The sequence below is a fragment of the Petromyzon marinus genome, chromosome 82 (assembly GCF_048934315.1).
Source record: "Petromyzon marinus isolate PM22_M1 ecotype Great Lakes invasive population chromosome 82, UKy_Petmar_22M1.pri1.0, whole genome shotgun sequence".
NCBI lineage: Eukaryota > Metazoa > Chordata > Hyperoartia > Petromyzontiformes > Petromyzontidae > Petromyzon > Petromyzon marinus.
The window spans coordinates 5,828,769-5,851,268 of NC_133747.1; the positions used below are offsets into that span (position 1 = coordinate 5,828,769).

Consider the following 22,500-nt stretch of genomic DNA (forward strand, 5'->3'; position numbering starts at 1 on the left):
GACTCACAGACTCACACAGAGACTCATAGACTCACCACACAGAAACCCACAGACTCACCACACAGAGACCCACAGACTCACCACACAGAGACCCACAGACTCACACAGAGACTCATAGACTCACCACACAGAGACCCATAGACTCACCACACAGAGAGCCACAGACTCACCACACAGACTCACCACACAGAGACCCACAGACTCACCACACATAGACCCACAGACTCACCACACAGAGACCCACAGACTCACCACACAGAGACCCACAGACTCACACAGAGACTCACAGACTCACACAGAGACTCACAGACTCACACAGAGACTCACAGACTCACACAGAGACTCACAGACTCACACAGAGACTCACAGACTCACACAGAGACTCACAGACTCACACAGAGACTCACAGACTCACACAGAGACTCACAGACTCACACAGAGACTCACAGACTCACACAGAGACTCACAGACTCACACAGAGACTCATAGACTCACACAGAGACTCACAGACTCACAGAGAGACTCACAGACTCACTAGAGACCCATAGACTCACACAGAGACTCATAGACACTCATAGAGACTCACAGACTCACACAGAGACTCACAGACTCACACAGAGACTCACAGACTCACACAGAGACTCACAGACTCACACAGAGACTCACAGACTCAGACAGAGTCCCATAGACTCACATAGAGACTCACAGACTCACACAGAGACTCACAGACTCACTAGAGACCCATAGACTCACATAGAGACTCACAGACTCACACAGAGGCTCACAGACTCACACAGAGACCCATAGACTCACACAGTGACTCATAGACTCACATAGAGACCCATAGACTCACACAGAGACTCACAGACTCACACAGAGACTCACAGACTCACACAGAGACTCACAGACTCACACAGAGACTCACAGACTCACACAGAGACTCACAGACTCACACAGAGACTCACAGACTCACACAGAGACTCACAGACTCACACAGAGACCCATAGACTCACACAGAGACTCACAGACTCACACAGAGACTCACAGACTCACACAGAGACTCACAGACTCACACAGAGACTCACAGACTCACACAGAGACCCATAGACTCACACAGAGACCCATAGACTCACACAGAGACCCACAGACTCACACAGAGACTCACAGACTCACACAGAGACTCATAGACACTCATAGAGACTCACACAGAGACTCACAGACTCACACAGAGACTCACAGACTCACACAGAGACTCACAGACTCACACAGAGACTCACAGACTCACACAGAGACTCACAGACTCACACAGAGACTCACAGACTCACACAGAGACTCACAGACTCACACAGAGACCCATAGACTCACACAGAGACCCATAGACTCACACAGAGACTCACAGACTCATACAGAGGCTCACAGACTCACACAGAGACCCATAGACTCACACAGTGACTCATAGACTCACATAGAGACTCATAGACTCACACAGAGACTCACAGACTCACACAGAGACCCATAGACTCACACAGAGACCCATAGACTCACTCAGAGACCCATATACTCACACAGAGACCCATAGACTCACACAGAGACTCACAGACTCACATAGAGACCCATAGACTCACACAGAGACCAATAGACTCACACGGAGACTCATAGACTCACACAGAGACTCACAGACTCACACAGAGACTCACAGACTCACACGGAGACCCATAGACTCACACAGAGACCCATAGAATCACATAGAGACTCACAGACTCACACAGAGACCCACAGACTCACACAGAGACTCACAGACTCACACAGAGACTCACAGACTCACACAGAGACCCATAGACTCACACAGAGACCCATAGACTCACACAGTGACTCATAGACTCACACAGAGACTCACAGACTCACACAGAGACCCATAGACTCACACAGAGACCCATAGACTCACTCAGAGACCCATAGACTCACACAGAGACCCATAGACTCACACAGAGACTCACAGACTCACATAGAGACCCATAGACTCACACAGAGACCAATAGACTCACACGGAGACTCATAGACTCACACAGAGACTCATAGACTCACACAGAGACTCACAGACTCACACAGAGACCCATAGACTCACACAGAGACCCATAGACTCACTCAGAGACCCATAGACTCACACAGAGACCCATAAACTCACACAGAGACCCATAGACTCACACAGAGACCCATAGACTCACACAGAGACCCATAGACTCACTTAGAGACCCATAGACTCACACAGAGACCCACAGACTCACACAGAGACCCATAGACTCACACAGAGACTCATAGACTCACACAGAGAGCCATAGACTCACACAGAGACCGATAGACTCACACAGAGACCCATAGACTGGAGGTGTCAGGGGATTGAACCCACGACCTCCTGTAGAACAGGCGAGGTAGTCAACATCTTACAGGGTCTGGGATCGAACCCACGACCTCCTGTAGACCAGGCGAGGTAGTCAACATCTCACAGGGTCACGGATCGAACCCACGACCTCCTGTAGACCAGGCGAGGTGGTCAACATCTCACAGAGTCTGGGATCGAACCCACGACCTCCTGTAGACCAGGCAAGGCAGCCCTATTAGTTTTAACAATAACCCATAATGTAACTGTACCTCTCTCTACCCCCACCACCACCACACCACCACAACCACTACACCACCACCACCACTACACCACCACCACCACTACACCACCACCACTACACCACCACCACCACCACTACACCACCACTACACCACCACCACCACTACACCCCCACCACCACTACACCACCACCACCACACCACCACCACCACTACACCACCACTACACCACCACCACTACCACCACCACTACACCACTACCATCACCACCACCACTACACTACCACCACCACTACACCACCACCACTACACCACCACCACTACACCACCACCACTACACCCCCTAGGCTGTGGGACAATCAGATAAACGATGGCCCCAAGTCTCTGCTCAAGCAGCTGGAGTTGGAGCGTCCAGGCCTCGAAGTGAATGTCTGAAGCAGCTGCCACGATCCCGGACCGGACTACACCCAACACAGCGGATTCCGGATTGGAGTTCCCACGATCCCCGACCGGACTACACCCAACCACAGCGGATTCTGGATTGGAGTTCCCACGATCCCGGACCGGACTATACAAAACCACAGCGGACTCCGGATTGGAGTTCCCACGATCCCCGACCGGACTACACCCAACCACAGCGGATTCCGGATTGGAGTTCCCACGATCCCCGACCGGACTACACCCAACCACAGCGGATTCCGGATTGGAGTTCCCACGATCCCGGACCGGACTGCACCCAACCACAGCGGATTCTGGATTGGAGTTCCCACGATCCCGGACCGGACTATACAAAACCACAGCGGACTCCGGATTGGAGTTCCCACGATCCCGGACCGGACTACACCCAACCACAGCGGATTCCGGATTGGAGTTCCCACGATCCCGGACCGGACTACACCCAACCACAGCGGATTCCGGATTGGAGTTCCCACGATCCCGGACCGGACTACACCCAACCACAGCGGATTCCGGATTGGAGTTCCCACGATCCCGGACCGGACTACACCCAAACACAGCGGATTCTGGATTGGAGTTCCCACGTTCCCGGACCGGACTACACCCAACCACAGCGGATTCCGGATTGGAGTTCCCACGATCCCGGACCGGACTGCACCCAACCACAGCGGATTCTGGATTGGAGTTCCCACGATCCCGGACCGGACTACACCCAACCACAGCGGATTCTGGATTGAAGTTCCCACGATCCCGGACCGGACTACACCCAACCACAGCGGATTCCGGATTGGAGTTCCCACGATCCCGGACCGGACTACACCCAACCACAGCGGATTCCGGATTGGAGTTCCCACGATCCCGGACCGGACTACACCCAACCACAGCGGACTCCGGATTGGAGTTCCCACGATCCCGGACCGGACTACACCCAACCACAGCGGATTCCGGATTGGAGTTCCCACGATCCCGGACCGGACTACACCCAACCACAGCGGATTCCGGATTGGAGTTCCCACGATCCCCGACCGGACTACACCCAACCACAGCGGATTCCGGATTGGAGTTCCCACGATCCCGGACCGGACTACACCCAAACACAGCGGATTCTGGATTGGAGTTCCCACGTTCCCGGACCGGACTACACCCAACCACAGCGGATTCCGGATTGGAGTTCCCACGATCCCGGACCGGACTACACCCAACCACAGCGGATTCCGGATTGGAGTTCCCACGATCCCGGACCGGACTGCACCCAACCACAGCGGATTCCGGATTGGAGTTCCCACGATCCCGGACCGGACTACACCCAACCACAGCGGATTCTGGATTGGAGTTCCCACGATCCCGGACCGGACTGCACCCAACCACAGCGGATTCTGGATTGGAGTTCCCACGATCCCGGACCGGACTACACCCAACCACAGCGGATTCTGGATTGGAGTTCCCACGATCCCGGACCGGACTACACCCAACCACAGCGGATTCCGGATTGGAGTTCCCACGATCCCGGACCGGACTACACCCAACCACAGCGGATTCCGGATTGGAGTTCCCACGATCCCGGACCGGACAACACCCAAAACAGCGGATTCCGGATTGTCGCTCTGCATCGATCCCGGACCAGATTTCCGTGTCCACGAGCGGATTCCGGATTGAAAAATTCCGATCGGTTGATTTATTTTTCCGCTCTCTCTCCGCCTGGGGAAAAAAATAATTTTATATATAATAATTCCAAACATCAATCGACTCCTGGACACTCGCCTTGTTTTCAAAATCGACTCCTGTATCCCATTGGGAATTTTTTGTAAAAAAAAAATTGATAATAATAATTTGTTAAGAAACAATTCCGTAACACTTTCTTACGAATATAGAATATCTGGGTGATTCAGGAATTTTTCTTGGGATTGCGTTGGGAGTGATGTTGGAGGAGAGAGAGAGAGACAGTGAGCCAAGTGTGTGTGAAGTTAGCGATAGGATTTGTTAAATATTCCAGAGTAAAATTCAAAAAAATTCCAGTAGAATTCTCCCGACATATCGATTTCCCGATGATTCAGGAATTTTTCTTGGGATTGCGTTGGGAGGATGTTGGGAGAGAGAGAGACAGTGAGCCAAGTGTATGTGACATTAACGCTAAGATTTGTTAAATATTCCAGAGTAAAATAAAACAAATTCCAGTAGAATTCTCCCGAAGACAGATTTCCCGATGATTCAGGAATTTTTCTTGGGATTGCTTTGGGAGGGAGGCAGACAGAGAGACAAGTCTGTGTGAACCTGGCGCTAAGGATATGTTAAATATTCCAGAATATTAATTCCACGCGAAAAAAATTTGAAATTCCAGAAAAATTCTCACGACATATCGATTTCCCGATGATTCAGGAATTTTTCTTGGGATTGCTTTGGGAGGATGTTGGGAGAGACAGACAGTGATCCAAGTGTGTGTGAAGTTAGCGATAGGATTTGTTAAATATTCCATTGTAAAATTTTAAAAAAAATTCCAGAAGAATTCTCCCGACACATCGATTTCCCGATGATTCAGGAATTTTTCTTGGGATTGCTTTGGGAGGGAGGGAGGCAGAGAGACAAGTCTGTGTGAACCTAGCGCTAAGGATATGTTAAATATTCCAGAATATTAATTCCACGGGAAAAAATTTTGAAATTCCAGAAAAATTCTCCTGACATATCGATTTCCCGATGATTCAGGAATTTTTCTTGGGATTGCTTTGGGAGTGATGTTGGGAGAGACAGACAGTGAGCCAAGTGTATGTGAAGCTAGCGATAGGATTTGTTAAATATTCCATTGTAAAATAAAAATAAAATTCCAGAAGAATTCTCCCGACATATCGATTTCCCGATGATTCAGGAATTTTTCTTGGGATTGCGTTGGGAGGATGTTGGGAGAGAGAGACAGACAGTGAGCCAAGTGTATGTGAAGTTAGCGATAGGATTTGTTAAATATTCCATTGTAAAATAAAAACAAATTCCAGTAGAATTCTCCCGACATATCGATTTCCCGATGATTCATGAATTTTTCTTGGGATTGCTTTGGGAGGGAGGGAGGCAGACAGACAAGTCTGTGTGAACCTGGCGCTAAGGGTCTGTTAAAATATTCCAAAATATTAATTCCACGGCGAAAAAAATTGAAATTCCTGAACAATTTTCCCGAATATAATTCCCGAACATTCAGGAATTTTTCCTGGGATTGCGTTGGGAGGATGTTGGGAGACAGACAGTGAGCCAAGTGTATGTGAAACTAGCACTAGGATTTGTTAAAAATTCCATTGTAAAATGCAAAAAATTCCAGAAGAATTTCTCCCGACATATCGATTTCCCGAACATTCAGGAATTTTTCCTGGGATTGCGTTGGGAGGATGTTGGGAGAGAGAGACAGACAGTGAGCCAAGTGTATGTGAAGTTAGCGATAGGATTTGTTAAATATTCCATTGTAAAATAAAAACAAATTCCAGTAGAATTCTCCCGAGATATCGATTTCCCGATGATTCATGAATTTTTCTTGGGATTGCTTTGGGAGGGAGGGAGCCAGACAGCCAAGTCTGTGTGAACCTGGCGCTAAGGAAATGTTAAAATATTCCAGAATATGAATTCCACGGGGAAAAAAAGAATTGAAATTCCTGAACAATTTTCCCGAATATAATTCCCGATGATTCAGGAATTTTTCTTGGGATTGCGTTGTGTGTGTGAAGTTAGCGATAGGATTTGTTAAATATTCCATAGTAAAATAAAAAATAAAATTCCAGAAAAATATTTTTCCCGAATGTGATTCCGATGATTCACGAATGGGGAGTGTTTGTGATTGAGGAGTGTTTGTGAGGAGTGTTTGTGAGTGAGGAGTGTTTGTGAGTGAGGAGTGTTTGTGAGCGTGGAGTGTTTGTGAGGAGTGTTTGTGATGAGTGTTTGTGAGTGTGGAGTGTTTGTGAGGAGTGTTTGTGAGGAGTGTTTGTGAGTGAGGAGTGTTTGTGAGTGAGTGTTTGGGAGGAGTGTTTGTGAGTGTGGAGTGTTTGTGAGTGAGGAGTGTTTGTGAGTGAGGAGTGTTTGTGAGTGTGGAGTGTTTGTGAGGAGTGTTTGTGATGAGTGTTTGTGAGTGTGGAGTGTTTGTGAGGAGTGTTTGTGAGGAGTGTTTGTGAGTGAGGAGTGTTTGTGAGTGAGGATTGTTTGTGAGTGAGGAGTGTTTGTGAGGAGTGTTTGTGAGGAGTGTTTGTGAGTGAGGAGTGTTTGTGAGTGAGGAGTGTTTGTGAGGAGTGTTTGTGAGTGAGGAGTGTTTGTGAGGAGTGTTTGTGAGGAGTGTTTGTGAGGAGTGTTTGTGAGTGTGGAGTGTTTGTGAGTGTGGAGTGTTTGTGAGCGAAGAGTGTTAGTGAGTGAGGGGTGTTTGTGAGTGAGGAGTGTTTGTGAGTGAGGAGTGTTTGTGAGTGTGGAGTGTTTGTGAGGAGTGTTTGTGAGTGTGGAGTGTTTGTGAGTGAGGAGTGTTTGTGAATGTGGAGTGTTTGTGAGTGAGGAGTGTTTGTGAGTGAGGAGTGTTTGTGAGTGAGGAGTGTTTGTGAGGAGTGTTTGTGAGTGTGGAGTGTTTGTGAGTGTGGAGTGTTTGTGAGTGAGGAGTGTTTGTGAGTGAGGAGTGTTTGTGAGCGAGGAGTGTTTGTGAGTGAAGAGTGTTTGTGAGGAGTGTTTGTGACTGAGGAGTGTTTGTGAGTGAGGAGTGTTTGTGAGGAGTGTTTGTGAGTGAAGAGTGTTTGTGAGTGAGGGGTGTTTGTGAGGAGTGTTTGTGAGGAGTGTTTGTGTGTGAGGAGTGTTTGTGAGTGAGGAGTGTTTGTGAGGAGTGTTTGTGAGTGAGGAGTGTTTGTGAGTGAGGAGTGTTTGTGAGTGTGGAGTGTTTGTGAGTGAGGAGTGTTGGTGAGTGTGGAGTGTTTGTGAGGAGTGTTTGTGAGTGAGGAGTGTTTGTGAGTGTGGAGTGTTTGTGAGGAGTGTTTGTGAGTGAGGAGTGTTTGTGATGAGTGTTTGTGAGTGAGGAGTGTTTGTGAGTGAGGAGTGTTTGTGAGTGAGGAGTGTTTGTGAGTGAGGAGTGTTTGTGAGGAGTGTTTGTGAGGAGTGTTTGTGAGTGTGGAGTGTTTGTGAGGAGTGTTTGTGAGGAGTGTTTGCGAGGAGTGTTTGTGAGGAGTGTTTGTGAGTGAGGAGTGTTTGTGAGGAGTGTTTGTGAGGAGTGTTTGTGAGTGAGGAGTGTTTGTGAGGAGTGTTTGTGAGGAGTGTTTGTGAGGAGTGTTTGTGAGTGTGGAGTGTTTGTGAGTGTGGAGTGTTTGTGAGCGAAGAGTGTTTGTGAGTGAGGGGTGTTTGTGAGTGAGGAGTGTTTGTGAGTGAGGAGTGTTTTTGAGTGTGGAGTGTTTGTGAGGAGTGTTTGTGAGTGTGGAGTGTTTGTGAGTGAGGAGTGTTTGTGAATGTGGAGTGTTTGTGAGTGAGGAGTGTTTGTGAGTGAGGAGTGTTTGTGAGTGTGGAGTGTTTGTGAGGAGTGTTTGTGAGGAGTGTTTGTGAGGAGTGTTTGTGAGTGAGGAGTGTTTGTGAGTGAGGAGTGTTTGTGAGGAGTGTTTGTGAGTGTGGAGTGTTTGTGAGTGTGGAGTGTTTGTGAGTGAGGAGTGTTTGTGAGTGAGGAGTGTTTGTGAGCGAGGAGTGTTTGTGAGTGTGGAGTGTTTGTGAGTGAGGAGTGTTTGTGAGTGTGGAGTGTTTGTGAGGAGTGTTTGTGAGTGAGGAGTGTTTGTGAGTGAGGAGTGTTTGTGATGAGTGTTTGTGAGTGAGGAGTGTTTGTGAGTGAGGAGTGTTTGTGAGTGAGGAGTGTTTGTGAGTGAGGAGTGTTTGTGAGGAGTGTTTGTGAGTGTGGAGTGTTTGTTAGGAGTGTTTGTGAGTGAGGAGTGTTTGTGAGGAGTGTTTGTGAGTGTGGAGTGTTTGTGAGGAGTGTTTGTGAGTGTGGAGTGTTTGTGAGTGAGGAGTGTTTGTGAGGAGTGTTTGTGATTGAGGAGTGTTTGTGAGTGTGGAGTGTTTGTGAGTGAGGAGTGTTTGTGAGGAGTGTTTGTGAGGAGTGTTTGTGAGGAGTGTTTGTGAGGAGTGTTTGTGAGGAGTGTTTGTGAGTGAGGAGTGTTTGTGAGGAGTGTTTGTGAGTGAGGAGTGATTGTGAGTGAGGAGTGTTTGTGAGGAGTGTTTGTGAGGAGTGTTTGTGAGGATTGCTTGTGAGGAGTGTTTGTGAGTGAGGAGTGTTTGTGAGTGAGGAGTGTTTGTGAGTGAGGAGTGATTGTGAGTGAGGAATGTTTGGGAGGAGTGTTTGTGAGTGTGGAGTGTTTGTGAGGAGTGTTTGTGAGTGAGGAGTGTTTGTGAGTGTGGAGTGTTTGTGAGGAGTGTTTGTGAGTGAGGAGTGTTTGTGAGGAGTGTTTGTGAGGAGTGTTTGTGAGTGTGGAGTGTTTGTGAGTGTGGAGTGTTTGTGAGGAGTGTTTGTGAGTGAGGAGTGTTTGTGAGTGTGGAGTGTTTGTGATGAGTGTTTGTGAGTGAGGAGTGTTTGTGAGGAGTGTTTGTGAGGAGTGTTTGTGAGTGTGGAGTGTTTGTGAGTGTGGAGTGTTTGTGAGTAAGGAGTGTTTGTGAGTGAGGAGTGTTTGTGAGTGTGGAGTGTTTGTGAGGAGTGTTTGTGAGTGAGGAGTGTTTGTGAGTGAGGAGTGTTTGTGAGGAGTGTTTGTGAAGAGTGTTTGTGAGTGAGGACACCACACACCACACACACCACACACACACACCACACACACCACACACACACCACATACACCACACACCACACACACACACCACACACACACCACACACACCACACACACCACACACACACCACACACACACCACACACACACCACACACCACACACACCACACACCACACATACACCACACACACACACCACACACGCTACACACACACCACACACACACACGCACACCACACACACACACACCACACACACTACACACACCACACACACCACACACACACACCACACACCACACACACCACACACACACCACACTACACACCACACACCATACACACCACACACACCACACACACACCACACACACACCACACACACTACACATACCACACACACACCACACACACACACCACACACCACACACACCACACACACACCACACACACACACCACACACACACACACACACACCACACACACTACACACACCACACACACACCACACACACACACACCACACACACCACAAACACCACACACACACACATCACACACACCACACACCATACACACCACACACACCACGCACACACACACCACACACACAGCACACACCACACACACACCACACACACCACACACACACTACACACACACCACACACACCACACACACACACCACACACACTACACATACCACACACACACCACACACACACACCACACACACCACACACACACCACACACACACACACCACAAACACCACACACACACCTCACACACACACCACACACACCACACACACACACCACACACACACACACACACACCACGACTCTCAAAGGGCTCATTTCGGGTGTTTTATTTGCCAGGGTTTGGATCCGAACCGCCTTCCACAGGAACTTCAGCATCGTGTGTGTGTACATAGTGTGTCTGTGTGTGTGTATATAGTGTGTGTGTACATAGTCTGTGTACATAGTGTGTGTGTGTGTGTACATAGTGTGTATATAGTGTGTGTGTACATAGTGTGTCTGTGTGTGTACATAGTGTGTCTGTGTGTGTGTACATAGTGTGTCTGTGTGTGTGTACATAGTGTGTGTGTGTGTACACAGTGTGTGTGTACATAGTGTGTACATAGTGTGTGTACATAGTGTGTGTGTGTACATAGTCTGTGTACATAGTGTGTGTGTGTGTACATAGTGTGTATATAGTGTGTGTGTACATAGTGTGTGTGTGTGTGTACATAGTGTGTGTGTGTACATAGTGTGTGTGTGTACATAGTGTGTATATAGTGTGTGTGTACATAGTGTGTCTGTGTGTGTGTACATAGTGTGTGTGTGTGTTCATAGTGTGTGTGTACATAGTGTGTGTGTGTTCATAGTGTGTCTGTGTGTGTACATAGTGTGTGTACATAGTGTGTGTGTGTACATAGTGTGTGTACATAGTGTCTGTGTGTGTACATAGTGTGTCTGTGTGTGTACATAGTGTGTGTGTGTTCATAGTGTGTCTGTGTGTGTACATAGTGTGTGTGTACATAATGTGTCTGTGTGTGTACACAGTGTGTGTGTGTGTACATAGTGTGTGTGTACATAGTGTGTACATAGTGTGTGTACATAGTGTGTGTGTGTGTGTACATAGTGTGTCTGTGTGTGTGTACACAGTGTGTGTGTGTGTACATAGTGTGTATGTACATAGTGTGTGTGTGTACATAGTGTGTGTGTGTGTTTGTACATAGTGTGTGTGTGTACATAGTGTGTCTGTGTGTGTGTACACAGTGTGTGTGTGTATATAGTGTGTGTGTACATAGTGTGTGTGCGTACATAGTGTGTGTGTGTGTACATAGTGTGTGTGTGTGTACATAGTGTGTACATAGTGTGTGTGTACATAGTGTGTGTGTGTGTACATAGTGTGTCTGTGTGTGTGTACATAGTGTGTGTGTGTGTGTACAGTGTGTACATAGTGTGTGTACATAGTGTGTGTACATAGTGTCTGTGTGTGTACAGTGTGTACATAGTGTGTGTGTACATAGTGTGTCTGTGTGTGTGTACATAGTGTGTGTGTGTGTACGTAGTGTGTGTGTGTGTACATAGTGTGTGTACATAGTGTCTGTGTGTGTACATAGTGTGTGTACATAGTGTCTGTGTGTGTGTACATAGTGTGTGTGTACATAGTGTGTGTACATAGTGTGTGTGTGTGTACATAGTGTGTGTGTACATAGTGTGTGTACATAGTGTGTGTGTGGTGTGTACATAGTGTGTGTGTGTGTGTCTGTGTGTGTGTTTACACAGTGTGTGTGTCGTGTGTGTGTGTCTGTGTGTTAACATAGTGTGTCTGTGTGTGTGTCTGTGTGTTTACATAGTGTGTGTGTACATAGTATGTGTAAATAGTGTGTGTGTGTGGTGTGTACATAGTGTCTGTGTGTGTCTGTGTGTGTGTTTACACAGTGTGTGTGTGTGTCTGTGTGTGTCTGTGTGTTTACATAGTGTGTGTGTGTCTGTGTGTGTGGTGTGTACACACACACAGACACACTATGTACACACACTATGTACACCCCACACACACACAAACACACACAGACACACACACAGACATACACACAACAACAACCGCCATTCGCCACTAAGTGGCGGTGACGTCACCACGACGCTTGTGCCAGGCTATGTGCACCCTGAGGCCACGTGAAGTGTCGAACGCCCGCTGGCAGGAGGTCACGGGGCAGACCCAGCAGGTGCCACGGGTCGACTGACTGAGATGACTGGCTGATGCACCACCTGTGCCCCCTACTGTGCCAACCTGCTGTGCTTTAGCCACCCGGCGCTCCGCTCGTTGTTGTGAGCGTCGCTCCTCCGCCCTCCGTTGTTGTTGGAGGGCGACTGCCTCCAACTGCCCAATAGAGCATCCTTCCAATCCTGCGGAACCCGTCCAGTGGTCCAGACTGTTGTTATGATGTCATATAGGACAGTCTGTGCACAATATCCGCCCTCCCTCAGCATTTCGCTTGGGAGATCATCTCTGCCCGGTGCTTTTCCTGGTCTCAGACTCCGGATCGCCTTCAATACTTCCTCAACAGATGGCACCTCAGCCAGCCACTCACAGGGGGTGACTTCTTCCAATATTTGAGGCACCGCAGCCTCAGCAGGGTCATCCTCACTTTGTGCCACGATGTTTTCCTGGCTGAGGGATTTCCCCTCCCCCAGGACCTCACAGAAATGCTCAGCAAATCTGCAAACCTGTTCCTGGGGGTCGGAGATTGGGTCACCGTTTTTTCCCCTAATGATGGTAATAGGTGTGGCACTGCAGGTTACTTTTTGATGGATTTAAATATGGATTTGTGATCGCGGGCCACTGAGGCAGACTCCATCTCCTCAGCAACCCGCGACCACCACCCATCCTTGCAGCGCCTCACGGCTCTCCGAACCTCCGAGCGAAGGCTGCGGTAAGCCTCCTCATTCTCTGACGTGGGATTCTGTAGCCGATGACAGTGGGCCTGTCGCTTTTTCTCAACCATCCTGAACACCTCCTCTGTCAGCCAGGGTCTCTGGGGAGGTCTGGACCGCGTACCTAAAGCAGCCATTGCAGCTGCATGAGTCACAGTCCTAAACCTCGCCCATTTACCCTCGACATCAGGAGGAGTGGGGGACGATGCCAATCCCAGCCGCAAGCGATGATGAAATTCTCGCTTGCAACTTTCATCAGCGAGCTGAGACCAGGCCACTTTAGGTTGGAATGGGGTCCTGGGTGTACATCCACCACCGGAGTGGAAGAATGGCAGGCGCATCTTACAGATGAATAGTCGATGATCAGAGGGCAGATCAGCTCCACGGTAGGTCCTGGTGTCAAGGACATGGGCTCGCATCCGCTGGTCCGTCACTATGTAGTCCAGCAAATGTACTTGCTTGGACCCGGCATGCATCCATGATGTTGTGTGGATGCGCCGATGCCGGAACAGCGTGTTGGTAATTACAAGCCCATGGGCTGCACAAAAATCTAGCAGCCTCCTACCGTTGTTATTGAGCTGATCTGGCCCATGCCTTCCAATCACTCCAGACCAGGTGCCAGCATCATGACCAACTCGGGCATTGAAGTCACCCAACATGATGACTCTATCCCGAGGGGCCACTTTAGCCAGCACCTGTGACAAGAGGTCATAGAAGGCCTCTGACTCATCGGCCTTGCCTGCATCCCTCCACGGATGTTCGTCTTCGGTGGGGGCATAAGTAACCACGACCACCACTCCTCGCCTGTGATTGATGGGAAGGCGAGCCCAAAGTAGCCTGGGGCTTACAGCTTCCCACACCTCACCGCCACGCTCCTACGCCCCCTTCATTCTTTTGTTCTGAAGAAGAGCCACACCCTGTTGTTTGACAGTCTGCTGCCCCGAGTAGAGGACTGTCCACCCCTCATGGTGGCAGGAGCCAGAGCCGGTCCACCGGACCTCCTGAATGCCGCAGAGATCCAGGCGGTACCGTTCCAGCTCCCGACAGAGGAGTGGCAGCCTCTCCTCCGCAGTGAGCGTTCGAACATTCCACGTGGCCACACGAAGTGGATTTTCGTTGTTTCTGGAGGAGCCCCGAGGGTAGAGATTCAATCTCCTGGCTCCACCATCTCCACCACCACCATCACCACCACCATCACCACCATCACCACCACCATCACCACCAGCATCACATCGTTAAAACCACCCCCCGTAAGAAATAATATTTGTAATGATGATGATCAATAATTTATTATCTTATTTTAGCTGTGCGGAGTAAATTGTACGTGTGTGTGTGTGTATATGAGATTAAATATTAACGTTAATATGGTTACATTATAATTGGGCTATTGGGATCGTCAGTGATGTTGATGGGGCTCTCACCCAGTCACTCACCCAGTCACTCAATCAGTCACTCACTCACTCACTCACCAAGTCACTCACCCAGTCACTCACCAACCCACTCACTCACTCACTCACCCAGTTACTCACCCAGTTACTCACCCAGTCACCCACTCAGTCACTCAATCAGTCACTCACTCACTCACTCAACAAGTCTCTCAACCAGTTACTCAGTCACTCACTCACCCAGTCACACACCCAGTCACTCCCCCAGCCAGTCACCCAGTCACTCACTCAGTCAGTCACTCACTCACTCACTCACCCAGTCACTCCCCCAGTCACTCACCCAGTCACTCCCCCAGCTAGTCACCCAGTCACTCACTCAGTCACTCACTCACTCACTCACCCAGTCACTCCCCCTGTCACTCACCCACTCACTCACTCACTCACTCACCAAGTCACTCACCCAGCTAGTCACCCAGTCACTCACCCAGTCACTCACTCAGTCATTCACCCAGTCACCCATTCACTCATACAGTCACTCAACCAGTCACTCACCCAGCCACCCACTCAGTCACCCACCCACTCACGTACGCATCCACTCACCACCACCATCACCACCATGACCACCACCACCATCACCACCACCACCACCACGACCACCACGACCACGACCATCACCACCACCACCATCACCACCATCACCATCACCACCACCACCATCACCACCATCACCAACATCATCACCACCATCACCACCAACATCATCACCATCACCACCATCATCATCACCACCATCACCACCATCACCACCATCATCATCACCACCATCACCAACATCATCATCACCACCATCATCACCACCACCACGACCACCACCACCACCACCACGACCACCACCACCACCACCACCACGACCACCACCACCACCATCACCACCACCACCACCATCACCACCACCACCATCACCACAGTGAGGCGTCTACTCCGTATCTCTCCTCCCGGCACTCTGAGAATTCTAGGTGAACTTCGGAATCCGAGTCAGAGAAATCCGTTGGTGATCCACCCACTCCGATTCGTCCTTTAGCTCCACCACCACCAACTCCACCACCACCAACACCACCATCACCACCACCATCACCATCACCAATTCCGCGGCCTCCTTCGAAGGCTTCGTTGTCCGACGTTTGGAACTCGTCCGCTGGCTCCTCCGGAGCCTTGACGGGACTCACGTACGACATCATGTGGAGTAGCGTGTAGATCCTGTAGATAGACACACAGACACAGACACACAGACACAGACAGACACACACAGAGAGACACACACACAGACACACACACAGACACACAGACACAGAGAGACACAGACACACACAGAGACACGTCATCATGTGGAGTAGCGTGTAGATCCTGTAGATAGACACACACACAGACAGAGACACACAGACACAGAGAGACACACAGAGACACACACACACATACACACACAGACACAGACACACACACAGAGAGACACAGACACACACACACAGACACACACACACAGACAGACACACAGAGGCATCATGTGGAGTAGCGTGTAGATCCTGTAGATAGACACACACACACACGCAGACACAGAGAGACACAGAGAGACACAGACACAGAGAGACACACAGAGACACACACACATACACACACACAGACACACAGACACACACACACAGAGAGACACAGACACACACACAGACACAGAGAGACACAGAGAGACACAGACACACACACAGAGACATCATGTGGAGTAGCGTGTAGATCCTGTAGAGAGACACAGCCAGAGACACACACACACACACAGACACAGAGACACGTCATCATGTGGAGTAGCGTGTAGATCCTGTAGATAGACACACACACAGAGACACACAGACACACAGACACACACACACACATACACACACACAGACACACAGACACACAGAGACACAGACACACAGAGACATCATGTTGAGTAGCGTGTAGATCCTGTAGATAGACACACAGACAGACACACACAGTCACAGAGACACAGACACACACAGACACACACAGACACACACACACATACAGACACACACACACACAGCCACAGACACACACACACAGACACACACACACAGAGACATCATGTGGAGTAGCGTGTAGATCCTGTAGATAGACACACACATAGACACACACAGACACACAGAGACACAGACACACACAGACACAGACACACAGACACAGAGAGACACACACATAGAGACACACAGACACACACATAGACATCATGTGGAGTAGCGTGTAGATCCTGTAGATAGACACACACATAGACATCATTGTGAGTAGCGTGTAGATCCTGTACATAGACACAGACACACACACACAGAGAGACACAGAGACATCATGTGGAGTAGCGTGTAGATCCTGTAGATAGACACACACACAGACACACACAGAGACACACACAGAGAGACACACAGAGACACACACACGACATCACGTGGAGTAGCGTGTAGATCCTGTACACACACATACACACAGAGAGAGACACACACACACAGACACACACAGACACACACACAGACACACACACACAGAGACACAGAGAGAGAGATAAACACAGTACATAATGTGATGATGATGGTGGTGTTGACTCTCAACATCATCAGCATCATCACCATCACCACCACCATCATCACAATCAACACCACCATCATCATCACCACCACCTTCATCAACCTGATCATCACCACCATCACCACCATCACCATCACCACCATCACCACCACCACCATCACCACCACCACCATCACCACCATCACCACCATCACCACCACCATCACCACCACCATCACCACCACCACCATCACCACCATCACCACCATCATCACCACAACCACCACCACCATCACCACCACCACCACCCCCACCACCACCACCACCATCACCACCACCACCACCATCATCACCACCACCATCACCCCCCCCACCACCACCACCACCATCACCCCCCCCACCACCACCACCATCACCACCACCACCACCATCACCACCACCACCATCACCACCATCACCACCACCATCACCACCATCACCATCACCACCATCACCACCACCATCACCACCATCACCATCACCACCATCACCACCACCATCACTACTGCTAACATCATCACCACCACCACCATCACCACCACCACCATCACCACCATCACTCCCACCACCATCACCACCACCCTCACCACCATCACCACCACCACCATCACCACCACCACCACCATCACCACCACCACCACCACCCTCACTCCCACCACCACCACCATCACCACCACCATCACCACCACCACCACCACCCTCACTCCCACCACCACCACCATCACAACCTCCACCACCACCACCACCCTCACCACCACCCTCACTCCCACCATCACCATCACTCCCACCATCACAACCTCCACCACCACCACCACCCTCACCACCACCATCACCACCCTCACTCCCACCATCACCATCACTCCCACCATCACAACCTCCACCACCACCACCACCCTCACTCCCACCACCACCATCACCACCACCATCACCTGTGGTAGATCATGGCGATGAACTGAATGAGCAGCATCGTGGCGAAGGTGACGAGGAACATGAAGGAGAGTGGAGGGACGGAGAGTCTGACGACTTCCGATGCAGAGCCTCCGAGCTTCGGGAAGCTGATGAAGAGTTGAGTGCCCACGAGCTGGAGGGCGATGGTTGCCACCAACCACACGGCATTGATCATGAAGTAGATGAAGGTCACCTGGGTGAGAGGATGCACTGCATTGTACACTACACTACTACACTACATTATAGACTACATTATACACTACATTATAGACTACTACACTACATTATACACTACTACACTACATTATACACTACATTATACACTACATTATACACTACATTATACACTACTACACTACATTATACACTACATTATACACTACATTATACACTGCATTGTACACTACACTACTACACTACATTATAGACTACATTATAAACTACATTATACACTACTACACTACATTATACACTACTACACTACATTATACACTACATTATACACTACATTATACACTACATTATACACTACTACACTACATTATACACTACTACACTACATTATACACTACATTATACACTACTACACTATACACTACATTATAGACTACACTATACACTACATTATACACTACTACACTACATTGTAGACTACATTATACACTACATTATACACTACTACACTACATTATAGACTACATTATACACTACATTATACACTACATTATAGACTACATTATAAACTACATTATACACTACTACACTACATTATAGACTACATTATACACTACATTATACACTACATTATAGACTACATTATAGACTACATTATAAACTACATCATACACTACATTATAGACTACATTCTAAACTACATTGTACACTACTACACTAAATTATACACTACATTATAGACTACATTGTACACTACTACACTACATTATACACTACACTATACACTACATTATAGACTACATTATACACTACATTATACACTACATTATAGACTACACTACACACTACATTATACACTACATTATACACTGCATTATACACTACATTATATACTACATTATACACTACATTATACACTACATTATACACTACATTATACACTACATTATACACTACTACACTACATTATACACTACACTATACACTGCATTATACACTACACTATACACTACATTATAGACTACATTATACACTACATTATACACTACTACACTATATTATAGACTACATTATACACTACATTATACACTACATTATAGACTACATTATACACTACTACACTACATTATACACTACATTACACACTACTACACTACATTATAGACTACATTATACACTACGTTATACACTACATTATAGACTACATTATACACTACTACACTACATTATACACTACATTATACACTACTACACTACATTATAGACTACACTATACACTACATTATAGACTACATTATACACTACATTATACACTACATTATACACTTCATTATACACTACATTATACACTACATTATACACTACATTATACACTACATTATAGACTACATTATACACTACTACACTACATTATAGACTACATTATACACTACTACACTACATTATACACAACATTATACACTACTACACTACATTATACACTACATTATACACTACATTATACACTACATTGTACACTACTACACTACATTATACACTACATTATACACTACATTATACACTACATTATACACTGTATTATACACTACACGATACACTACACTATACACTACTGCACTACACGATACACTACACTATACACTACTACACTAGATTATACACCACTACAATACATTATACACTACATTATACACTACATTATAGACTACATTATACACTACTACACTACATTATACACTACGTTATACACTACATTATACACTGCATTATACACTACACGATACACTACACTATACACTACTACACTACATTATACACCACTACACTACATTATACACTACATTATACACTACATTATACACTGCATTATACACTACACGATATACTACACTATACACTACTACACTACATTATACACCACTACAATACATTACACACTACATTATACACTACATTATAGACTACATTATACACTACTACACTACATTATACACTACATTATACACTACATTATACACTACTACACTACATTATACACTACATTATACACTACACTATACACTACATTCTCAACTACACTATACACTACATTATACACTACATTATACACTACACTATACACTACATTATACACTACATTATATACTACATTATACACTACTACACTACATTATACACTACTGCACTACATTATACACTACATTATACACTACATTATACACTACATTATACACTACTACACTACATTATACACTACATTATACACTACTACACTATACACTACATTATAGACTACACTATACACTACATTATACACTACTACACTACATTGTAGACTACATTATACACTACATTATACACTACTACACTACATTATAGACTACATTATACACTACATTATACACTACATTATAGACTACATTATAAACTACATTATACACTACTACACTACATTATAGACTACATTATACACTACATTATACACTACATTATAGACTACATTATAGACTACATTATAAACTACATCATACACTACATTATAGACTACATTCTAAACTACATTGTACACTACTACACTAAATTATACACTACATTATAGACTACATTGTACACTACTACACTACATTATACACTACACTATACACTACATTATAGACTACATTATACACTACATTATACACTACATTATAGACTACACTACACACTACATTATACACTACATTATACACTGCATTATACACTACATTATATACTACATTATACACTACATTATACACTACATTATACACTACATTATACACTACATTATACACTACTACACTACATTATACACTACACTATACACTGCATTATACACTACACTATACACTACATTATAGACTACATTATACACTACATTATACACTACTACACTATATTATAGACTACATTATACACTACATTATACACTACATTATAGACTACATTATACACTACTACACTACATTATACACTACATTACACACTACTACACTACATTATAGACTACATTATACACTACGTTATACACTACATTATAGACTACATTATACACTACTACACTACATTATACACTACATTATACACTACTACACTACATTATAGACTACACTATACACTACATTATAGACTACATTATACACTACATTATACACTACATTATACACTTCATTATACACTACATTATAGACTACATTATACACTACATTATACACTACATTATAGACTACATTATACACTACTACACTACATTATAGACTACATTATACACTACTACACTACATTATACACAACATTATACACTACTACACTACATTATACACTACATTATACACTACATTATACACTACATTGTACACTACTACACTACATTATACACTACATTATACACTACATTATACACTACATTATACACTGTATTATACACTACACGATACACTACACTATACACTACTGCACTACACGATACACTACACTATACACTACTACACTAGATTATACACCACTACAATACATTATACACTACATTATACACTACATTATAGACTACATTATACACTACTACACTACATTATACACTACGTTATACACTACATTATACACTGCATTATACACTACACGATACACTACACTATACACTACTACACTACATTATACACCACTACACTACATTATACACTACATTATACACTACATTATACACTGCATTATACACTACACGATATACTACACTATACACTACTACACTACATTATACACCACTACAATACATTACACACTACATTATACACTACATTATAGACTACATTATACACTACTACACTACATTATACACTACATTATACACTACATTATACACTACTACACTACATTATACACTACATTATACACTACACTATACACTACATTCTCAACTACACTATACACTACATTATACACTACATTATACACTACACTATACACTACATTATACACTACATTATACACTACATTATACACTACTACACTACATTATACACTACAATCTACACTACATTATACACTACACTATACACTACATTATACACTA

At 46.0% G+C, this 22,500-nt stretch overlaps 1 protein-coding gene across 1 annotated transcript in view; it reads right to left on the minus strand.

Annotated features, from left to right (window-relative positions):
- Nucleotides 1-14,533: 14,533 nt before the first annotated feature.
- Nucleotides 14,534-22,500, minus strand: part of LOC116936964 (uncharacterized) — a gene marked incomplete at its 5' end in the record, with an annotated part of 120,128 nt that continues 112,161 nt past the window's right edge. Inside the window, 2 exons of the mRNA XM_076057483.1 lie at nt 14,534-15,902; nt 18,221-18,432. Coding sequence (XP_075913598.1) covers nt 15,605-15,902; nt 18,221-18,432 — 510 coding nt within the window. The remainder of the gene's footprint in view (nt 15,903-18,220; nt 18,433-22,500) is intronic.